Source organism: Rhipicephalus microplus, chromosome 6 (assembly GCF_043290135.1).
Source record: "Rhipicephalus microplus isolate Deutch F79 chromosome 6, USDA_Rmic, whole genome shotgun sequence".
NCBI classification, from domain to species: Eukaryota; Metazoa; Arthropoda; class Arachnida; order Ixodida; family Ixodidae; genus Rhipicephalus; species Rhipicephalus microplus.
Window position 1 is genome coordinate 129,642,949 of NC_134705.1, and position 10,850 is coordinate 129,653,798.

The window sequence follows — 10,850 nt, forward strand, 5'->3', positions numbered from 1 at the left end:
TTGTGTGCTACAGTCATAGGTCCGTGTTTTCGTTGGAGCAGCACTTGTTATTTCATGTTCGTCTTTTCTACGTTCTTTTCATGCGACTTTTATTCTGGAGGAGCGCACTGCAAGTTTCGATTCACATGTTGTTTCTCACGTCACATTAAAACTTGCTGGTAAAGCATTGATTGCTTTATCCTTGCGGTGAAAGAATACCTTCAACAACCTCTGTGAAGACAAGTTTCACTTACTCGTTTTACCGCTTTCTAGACACAGCCAGGAGCCATGTTTTTTGTGTTAGTTACCCGGTCTTTCATACGCTTTCTTTTTATTTCAGCTGTGTTTAGCGAAATATACATTCCCTTCAGGCAGGATTGGCTATGCTAAATGCCACTGTGCTATGCAATTTGTGCACGTAGGTACTATCTAAAGACGACGAGCCTACGAATTCTCCCCCTTGTCTGGACCCCAGTAAAGTTTTTTATCGTCATCGTCATCATGTCTTCAGGCGTCGCTACATAATATTCGGCAGTCTTGTTAATTAGGTGAATTGAAATGACTGTTGCGTTGTAAAAAGTTAGTTTAGAAAAGCTTCAGGTACGTAAAAGCAGCTGCTATGGAAGCCAGAAAATCACAGCACACACAGTAAAGGTATACTTCATGCACCTGCCTTTATTAGATGCAGGAAAATTGTCATATTGTTTTCAATTCTTCCACCTGCACTGCAGCTTCAGCGTCCGCACTTTCCTGTGTGGGTGACTCAGTAACTTAGACTATAACTGCGTGACCTGTTACAGTTGAGAGAAATAGTCTGCCGCGTCACACCCAGCACAGATGCCTGCGTTCACTATTGGGTAGAAAGTATATCCTGTGCTATACTATCAGGTCGCTCAGTTTTCCGTAAAGTCGAGCGCCCAGCAAGCTTGTGAAAGCAGGCACTATCTAGAGCCCACATCTGTCGGTAAGCTTACTTGATTATGTTGTCATTTACGTACAAAGCATTACGGATGGCAGCACCACATTTATCGGTAGCGTGTTTCGAGTTCGTCCACGGCTACAAAATGCGCATGACTGCCGTTTTTTGCGTAATTTTAAATCTCCCTTTGGGTAATGTAGCGCTTTCTAAAATTTAGAGTACATGAACCAGTATGCTGTAGACGACAAATGGGGCAAGTTATTTAGATAATAGTGAACCGTTTCACTAGATCACCGAACAAACGTACAACTATCGAATGTGCATACGTTACAGAGAACGTGGCCATGCCGTGGTTGTCTAGTGGCTAAGGTACTCGGCTGCTGATCCACAAGTCGTGGCATCTAATCCCGACTGTGGTGGCTGCCTTTTCGATGGAGGCGAAAATTTTGCATACGTCGGTGTTCTCAGATTTGGGTGCACGTTAGAGAACCTCAGTTGGCCGAAATTTCCGGAGCCTTCCACTACGGCATCACTCATAATTATATTGTGGTTTCGGGACGTTAGACCCCACATGTCAATCAATTGCAGAGTAGGTAATTATCAGCATATTTTTGTAGGAATAGTCTATAGAAAGAACTCAGACAACTGTATACACAGATAAGAAAGAACGCAAAGTAGTTAATGCTGTGAGTAGCATATTGAAATTTTGCGAGTAAAAATATACACCTGTATTCGAATCAAACTGTTTATAGCTGGAAGGAAACGACCGTTCGCAACTGCAACATGCTCGTCATACAAAGCTACTGTGGCTCTTCTGGCTCTTCTTTAGAGAGCTTGGTTATCGCTAAAATTATCAAAAGCCTCAGGAAAGCACATCCATGAAATGTGCGTTCTTATTTACGATAGATGGTTGTGATTCCTCAATACAATTTGCAGCGCAGGCATCAGCAGTGTTACAGAAATACCCATGATGCATTTAGTGTAGCACTTCCAAAACAAACAAGGAATGTAATGAGCCAATGTGAAAGTGTGCAGTCGTTACTTGCGATGCACTAATCATGCACGTTATGCAAAAAAAAATATTTGATAGCGCATGTTAACAAGAGCAGTTTGGTGTGCGTAATTTCTACTATAAAACCAAGCAAGCTTAATAAAAATAGAGAGTAAGAACAGAAATACAATAAAGATAGGGAGGTTAATGCTATCCTACACGCAGGAAGAGGGGAATAAGGAAGAAAAAGAGAGCGAGAAAAAGGGAAGAAGATACATATTGCACACAACATAGAGTGCAGGGTTTCACATTTGGTCGCTTCGTGATGTTGCCTTGAAGTACTCCAGGAGGGCTCGTGTGGCTTCCTGCGCTAGTGTACTGTGAGACCGTACTCCCAAAATTTCTTGTTTATTGATTGGCCGAAAATCTAGACTTTAATGAACACTGCTGAGTCTGGTGATTTTGTTCAAAGTTGAAACTGTGGCACAGGACGCGGTCATTACTTTCAACACGGTTGCAGTTATCGTAATTCGGTAAGCCAACCGACGGCCGTAAGCATATTGTGGCACACCGGACTGGTACCCTTTCACCTCGAATTGCTTTCACGATGGCATACAGGGCATTTTAGGGGGCACCAACCTGAAATCAAGCAGCTTCTCTTCCAAAAAAGATGTTTGTCTACGCCCTTAAATCAGCCATTCCTATACTTACTATGAAATACTGCATTCGCCCTTCTTACATCAAACCTGTTTTATTTTAACAAAACGAGACAGTTGTTTACGAGAATACGGATGTGTCAAGTCATCGGCCGGTTTTAACAGGTGATGTCTCTACATTTTTCGTTTCCACAAAAGAATTAGTCTTCTTTAGGGCAGCTGCAGCCTTTTTAGCCCCATTCGTTTTACTACGCCTTAGTCTCTATACGACGCCATTCAAGATGAAAGAGGAGAAAATTATGCTTGTGAACATATAAAAGGGAGAATTGGAATCACGGAGTCCTGGTCACCAAGCCCCGCATTCTTACCCGAGTTTAAGAAACAAAGGTTGGCGTAAAAAAGAGCAACCGATGTTGTAAAAATAAATGACGAATAATTGTGGAGAGTGGATACGAAGGAGGATTATTTCTTTTCTCGGTTAGATAGAGTGAATCTTTGTAGAATGGAAACGTAATACGGGCATCTTCAAGCTTCTGTGGTTGGGGCTTCATGTTCACGGCTCTCCTAGCCTTAGCTCGCACTCCTGGTTCAAGTCTTTGTGTAAACACGGTGGCTATATTGTGTAGCGTCATGGTCCTAATAGGCAGAAGAAAATGCTGTGCATTCTCTTCTTGCATGAAATACCTCTTCTACTGGGATTGAGATATCAGTAATAGAGAGTGTATAGAACTTCGTAGTACAAGAGTGCTTTCTAATTTCTCTAAAGGGAGAGCCTTCGTTGTGGCGGCTAAGCAGTATGACCGACACCAATTAAAAGTTTCAGTCCCCTCCTTTGAAGCAGCACTTCTTTCCACTCTTAATTATCTATTAAAAAGAAGAGCAAGCAAGGCCTACATAAATAGGTTGATAAAGAACGCTGCTCCTTCTCTTAGGAAGATAATACATACTCCATATCAAAACGTACGCTGAGAGGCATTTGGGGCTATCATTGATTCGGTGAGGGGGTTTCCCAAGGACGTGTTAGCGGAGAACTTCAACACACAAAGTAACGTGATTGTTCTCTAAGTAAATATTAGAATATCAAAGAACTACTTGGGCCCTTTTTATGCCATTTCAGACCGACGACGATTTGTACAAACACAAGACATCATGAACAACCAGCTTTATCACTACATCGAAGGGCTCTGCATACCAAGAGCGTTCCACGAAAAGAACTTTCGCTCTGCGATTGGGTACAAGGCACGCGAAGGAGACATCTTTATCGTCACTTACCCAAAATGTGGGACCACATGGACTCAATACATCGTGTGCAACATTCTGACTCATGGAAACCCGCCATTTGAAATTGCCGACTACGACCTGATGACGCCGTTCCTTGACGCCCGGGGAGCCGAGGCTGCGGAGAATCGCCTCGGAGCAGGCCCCATCGTGACCCACCTGCCAAGTGGTGTGCTTCAACCAACTGACTGCGCCAAGTACATTTACGTCGCTAGGAATCCGTATGACTGCGCTGTTTCTTATTACTATTTCGTCAGAGGGTTCAGGCCAAACGCTTTTCCGGATTTCGACACCTTCTTGGACACGTTCCTATCTGGAGAGGTAAGCAGTCCATGTTACCTGCACTTCGCAATTAAGTCAGCACTCCTTGCTTCAATTTCTCGTTCATATAAAGACGACCTGACAGAATCAATGGTGTGCGCTGGCTGTAGTATTGTTACGTGCACAAACTGCAGGAGCTTGAGTGCGTCGCCACATCATCCTTGTAATCTGTATGACTGAGCCACGCGCCATTTTTATCAAGACTTGCATATTGGATATTAGCAGTTGTAATGTTATGGCACAAGATAAAGAGTCAAAAAGCTTCGTGGCGTAAACCTTAAGACAGCAAGGAAAAAATAACGGTTAGCTTTTATTTTGCAACACTTTTTTATTAGATTCCTCTGGTATTTCACTGCCTCTAGAAATACATAGTGCCACCCACGTGCGTCATGCCTTCGTGCGTTAACTTTGCTGACTTCGTCATCAAATTAGTTCGTGCTCACTTTATTTTTGAATGAGTCGCGTGAAATTAATTCATTTTGACACTTGAAAAGCCATAAATAACAAATAAATCACCTGACAAGAGCGTCATGTGCACTTAATTGTAACAAAACCGAGAAACCAAGGCGATACAAATAAAGGAGACGATCAACCGAGCTTGGCTATCACCAAGTAATCGTCTTGAGTGACTACGTTTAGGAGCTGTTACTTTCAATCTTCATTTTACCTATGTGGCTCAAATTGAAATTTGAATCGCCTTTATGTTCTATTTTTGAATTAGGTTCCATACGGTGATTACTTCGACCACCTGTTGTCCTGGTACGAGCATCGACGAGATGCCAATGTCCTGTTCATAACTTACGAAGACCTAAAGGCAGACAGCAGGACACAGCTTCTCAGGATCGCTGATTTTCTTGGTGAAGAGTACGGAACAGCACTGCGTGGAGACGAAGAACTGCTCTGGCGCGTTCTCGCCGCTTGTCGCCTGGAGAAGATGAAGGCGTTCATCAAGGACAACCCAGTCGACAGATTTCAGTCAAACAATTGCGAAACAGGAGTGGTCAGCGGAAAGTCTCCTAACTTCGTCAACGTTTCCACAGTGATGAAGGGTCCCGTCTCTGAAGTACCGTCTGCCTTTTTAAGAAAAGGAATCGTGGGAGACTGGAAAAATCACTTTACCAGTGAACAACTGCAAAAAACTAAAGCCTGGATTTCTCAAAAGACTGCTAGTAGCGATGTCATGAGCCTGTGGAAGTCATTGGATCTCCCCAGTTTATAATTATGGAGCATGCGCAGAAGTTATGGCTAAATAAATTTTCATTGATTCTTTTTAAGCGAATGCGTTCTGCTCGTTGTTATGAGTGTTTCACTGTGATGTGGTGCTTCTCAACACTAAGGGAATAACAGCACCTGCTATTTGCACAAAGCTAATGTTCAGTTCGAATAATACGTATTGAAACAGATAGAGTGGATAAGGAGGGTGTAGGGAACATTGCTGGTGGTCTTCAAAAATGGTGTAAAAATATCTGATGAAGCTGATTGCTTGAGTTGGTTTGACCTACTTCACTTAAAGAAAGCGCAAACAACACTACTAAATCTGACATACACACATGGGAATACAAGTGGAAGAAAAACACTACCACCTGTGGAGACGTAAGCCCACAAGCTACGGATAACACAACTCATGCTCGTTCAATGAGCTATGATGGTATTCATGAACCTGTCAATTTCATTTTCTATTTTCTTGCATCTAAAGCTGAAACTGTTTGCTAATGGTGCTCGTAATTCATGTGAAGGCTTGCTTGGCGTTGTCCGAAAGCCGTAAGTTCGGTCTGTAGCAGCGGAAAGATTGCTTATTGGTACACTTAGGTTCAATTTTGTTTCGGTTATTTCAAGCAGCTCTGCACAGTGGCCCGACGAGCCCCTATAACTGACCGCAAGCAACTGAAATTGGCTTGTCTTGAAGCTTATACTCTCCAATAACTTAGGCTGCTACAGCGCTATCCCGCCAGGTGGCACTGCCGACTGTTAACAAATACTAAACAGGAACTTTCATAACAAACTTTGTATGGCGGAAATGGCCCTGGGAAAATCGATTGGAAAGGGCAAAGTAGAGATAGGATAACCAAATCAGGTTAGGTTAATGAAGTTAGGGCAAGCCAAGTTAACCAAGGCGACACGTGTCACTGTTGGGCATGCCGACGCATGCCGCTTGTTTCTGCGTTAAAGATGTATCTCGGTACTTTAATTGTACAAAGTGTAACTTGGAATGTCGTGCCTGCACTCTCCCAAAGCGCTCTTTAGGATTCTGCATGGCGTCAAATCTTTTCAGGTGAGAATTTCCTGCTGGGTCATAAACTATGCTTCTATTATCCATAATGTTTTGAAACGCACTGGTATATTCTCTAACAGGAGAGCATAAACCACATCGATTGAGGTGAATCTCCGGCAGCCACATGAACGCCCAGAGGCTTGATCGCCCCACGCGATGCACCCTGGCGTCACTCGTGGCCCGCACTTCGAACTTACATAGAAGCCACTTGGACACGGCCAGGGGAGAGGATTGTCTGTCTCTAGCAAGGTCCACACGCAATCTATCACTCGTTCTCACTGGCTTTGCGTTCTGGCATGCCCTGCCTTTACACCTGGATTGTGTAACCCTAGTGTGAGGTTAAATAAATTGTTGTCTATTGTTCTGCGAAGCGTACGTGGGCGTTACTTCAATTAGGGATGGTACATATAACCAATATCCGCAGTGAAAAGATCACATACTGGCAACGACAATAAGAGGGCGATCGCTCTGATCCTTCAAGCTATCGGCCCATATCTGTGTTAACCATAATAAACACCATATTCGAAAAGATTCTTGGAAAAAAAATGCGCCTATTCCTTAAAAAATATAATGCTTTTTGCCCGGAGCAGCATGGATTTAGATCACACCATTCCACATCAACAGCTGTGTTATCGTTATCGCAGAACATTAACAAGGCACTGCACAACAACCTTCTTGTGGCAGTTATCTTCGTTGATTTAAAAAAGGCATTCGATACCGTCGACCATAATATTCTGGTATGAAATTAAAACACTATAGATTCCGTGGCAAAGTTTTTAGCTTGCTTTTTAACTACATTGATGGACGTCATCAAATGGTCAACATGCAAGATCTTACGTCGTCATTATTAAACATAAAGACAGGGGTACCTTAGGGGTCGGTCCTGCGGCCAATGTTATTCTCACTATACGTAAATTATTTGCCATGCATACTCAAATCGGCCGAGATGCTAATGTATGCTGATGACACAGCTTTAATAGTTACCGCCGATAACATAGCCGATCTAGATCGTAGAGCTAATGAAGAACTCGAAAATTTTTCAAGTTGTTTACAGTGAACAAATTAACACTCAATGCAAACAAAACCAAATACACCATTTTTCACTCCCGTTACCGAAATGTAAACTGTGAGTCATTTCGACTTACAATGAACAACTGCCAACTTGAGCATGTAAAAGAATGGAAATATCTCGGTGTAGTGTTGGACAACCAATTACACCGGAAAAAAACAAATTAACTCTGTTTGTACTGAGCTATAGCATCTGGCCGCAGTATGCTACTAGCTGCTAGAAAATATTTTAGCAGAAATATTCTCAGAGTCATTTATTTTTCGTTTGCTCATAGTCATCTATCATACTGCTTAGACTCATGGGGATGGACCTTTCAAACTTACCTTGATCCTATCTGAATATTACAAAAGCGTGCACTTAGAATAATAGATTATGCGGCATATAATGAACCCAGGGCGTCTTTGTTTGACAAGTTGGATATTCTACCTTTTGATTACTTAAGGCAGCATAAAACCGCAGTCATCATCAATAATGTTATTGCACACAGTGTACCTTTTGATGTATCTATCTTTTCTTCCTCGTCCCGCGTCCCTAGATGCATGACAATGCGGAATTTTGATCTTCCACCTAATAACAACGTGTATGGTGAACACTTACTACAGTTCGTAGGAGCTAAAGTGTGAAATAACATACCACTTCAGATTAAAGATTCTAAGGCTTTCTCGAGCGCACTCAAAAAATATTTGCTACATATAGATCAATAGTAATGACCTTGTACTAAGCCTGACACATAGTTTGATGTTTTGTCTCTTCTTGATTATTTTATTATTTATGAACGAAGTGCAACAATGTGTTCTATATACATTTCTGAGCAATTACGTCGCCTTAAATTCCAATGATATTTTGTATTTTTGTTCGTTTTTTTGAAAAATCAACGTTTTTTGATGTTCTGATTTTTTTATATACAAATTGTATTCTGCTTGTATACTTTCTCCTGTTAGACTCCCTACTGGCCTGTGGCAATGGGTCTAATCAGTGTTGTGAATTTCTTGAAATGTAGTCATAACAACCTCAATAAAATGAAAAATGAATGCGCGCATGCAAATCCGTACCTAGTTCTGCACTTATAAGATCTATCATTAGCTCCCTACTTGCTTTTTGGCGCCAGTTTTCCTTTTATTATTCCAACTATGTCCTTCATTATCTACTTTCCTCGGTTCAAGAAAGTGGACTAGATAAAGATAAGCATAAAAATGCTCTGGTCACCAACTTCCTGCCTGGCTCACACGATTCAACAAGTTTGAGATCAACGGCCACCTCATCCATGACGACGTGGGCGTGACGAGGTTGGCATTGTTAACAAGAAGAATGATCTGGAATCTTTGCTGCTTTCACGAACTCCTCATATGGCCTTGATAACAGAAACTTGGATACATTGTGGTATACATACTCACGCTGTAATACCCCCGGATATAAAATGTTCAGAAAGGACAGAATTTGCGTGGTGGGGGAGTGTGCATAATAAAAAACTGTTCATGCGTCCTTAATAGTCTGTGACATTTCCGAAACATTGTTGTATGAATACTCTCGCAAAGTTTGCTTATCTAGATGGTGCAATATGTCGTCCGGCTTCGACTTTCTGTAGCTTTCTACACCAGTTGAACACGTTATTGTTCACCAATGTACATACGAACACACGTCTAATTATGGCTGCGGACTTCCGTTTACCGCACAATAATTGGAAGGACCTGGCTTACAATAGCGGTGAAAAGTATAGCCTAGATAAGTTATTGGATATATTGTTTTTTTTTCATCTAAATCAAATATTCCATGAATACAAACGAATAACTTCTGTGTCACATTTATTGTTACATCTAGAGTTCCTATCCAACAATATCGAGGAGTATTTGTGGTCCATTGAGGACAGTATTTCTGACCATAAAACGGCTTTAGGGAATGTGACTGCTAGCCTTACGTCCTACACAAAAACGCTATTGCATTAACAATAAAGAACTATGAAAACGCTCATGGCACTGGAGTTGTTAATTTTTTTGAAATCCCCGTTTTGCCTTTTTGATAAACACGCAAATGAATAAAGAATTGATGAGTTGTAGAATGAAATCAAATCTATGTTAAACCATTACGTGGAGCTTTTGTGCTATTACGTGTGGAAAAATCTCCACAACGCCAACCTTGGATGAACCGCGGCATTATTGATATGAAAATAAAGCTAAAAGAAAAAGGGCTCTGGTGAAATATTCATACTTCCCTCAGAATTGTGGCACACTCCTACGCTAAGCAAAATGCGGTTCTTTGACAAAGCGCTGACTGTATTCATAAATCTGCACCACAAGAATTCCGGAGGTATGAAGAAATCCCGAGTGAAGCAGGAATGTTAGCACATGCTGCTGACATTGCTGAACCTGTCAATTACTTTTCTCTAGTCTGTGTTTACCAACAATGCAAGCACTAATGCGGGCGAGCACTTAGAATATTGTATGCGTAAATAATGAAAGAACTTCGATTCAAATGCAAAAGCGTGTTTGAGCTCCTCCTTAACCTAGACAGAAAAAATCTAGTTGGCCTGGCGAAATCTGTTCGGAATTCCTGAAGTGCTTTGCCGAATGTAAATTGTACTACCCAACCGTGATATTTGAGAAATTGCTAAAAACCCATTCCTTATCTTTGGACTGACGCAGCGCAGTTGGGATACTGGTGTATAAAGGAGCTGATCACCGACTTGTAAACAACTACCGCCCCATTTCGCTCACAAGTATTAGTTGTAACCTTTGGAGCACAACATCGCAAAACGCATTTTACAATTTTTTGATCATAACAGCTTATTATATACATCCCGGCATGGCTTCTGAGCGGGACTATCAACCCTTACACGATGCCCCACCATGACAAATATTCGAAGGGTTTCATAATTTTCCGGCAGCCTTAGATATTGAACAACAAATTCAGGTCATTTGTATAAACTTTGCAAAGGTGTTTGATAAAGTGATGAATAACCTAATCTCCAACCTAAAGAAATTTGTATTGTTAAAACGCTATTGACGTAGTGAAATGCAAATGAACACAGCCGGTGCGTTTAAATGAAACTTGATCGTGTTCACAGCGAGTCTTCTTAGGAGTTCCCCAGAGCTGGGTGTTGGGCCCCCTGTTATTTCATGTATACAACAACGATATCTTTTCAGTATTAGAATGCCCAGTGACAGTAAAAGTTTGTAGATGATAGAATATTTATCTACTCTTAACGTTCAAGCATGACCAAGTTAAAATTAGTCATGGTTTGGAAAACTTCAGCCAATGGTGTAACTTATGGCATATAAAAGTGAACCACGAAAAACAACATACACACATATGACTAAAGAAACAGGCGTTATGCTCTTACATTATTGTATTGATGGTAATTTACTCCT

The 10,850-nt window shown here is 41.4% G+C and overlaps 1 protein-coding gene across 1 annotated transcript; it reads left to right on the top strand.

Annotated features, from left to right (window-relative positions):
- The first annotated feature begins 789 nt into the window (after nucleotides 1-789).
- Nucleotides 790-5,423, top strand: LOC142765498 (sulfotransferase 1C2A-like). The gene is made up of 3 exons (XM_075866565.1): nucleotides 790-943; nucleotides 3,663-4,144; nucleotides 4,866-5,423. Exons 2-3 carry the CDS (start codon nucleotides 3,695-3,697, stop codon nucleotides 5,361-5,363), a joined length of 948 nt encoding a protein of 315 aa, XP_075722680.1. The 5' UTR covers nucleotides 790-943; nucleotides 3,663-3,694; the 3' UTR covers nucleotides 5,364-5,423.
- The last annotated feature ends 5,427 nt before the right edge of the window (nucleotides 5,424-10,850 follow it).

Coding starts and splice junctions, on each gene's coding strand:
- LOC142765498 (XM_075866565.1), top strand. CDS start 3,695: ATGAACAACCAGCTTTATCACTACATCGAAGGGCTCTGCATACCAAGA. Junction 4,145..4,865: donor ACACGTTCCTATCTGGAGAG/GTAAGCAGTCCA, acceptor TTTTTGAATTAG/GTTCCATACGGTGATTACTT.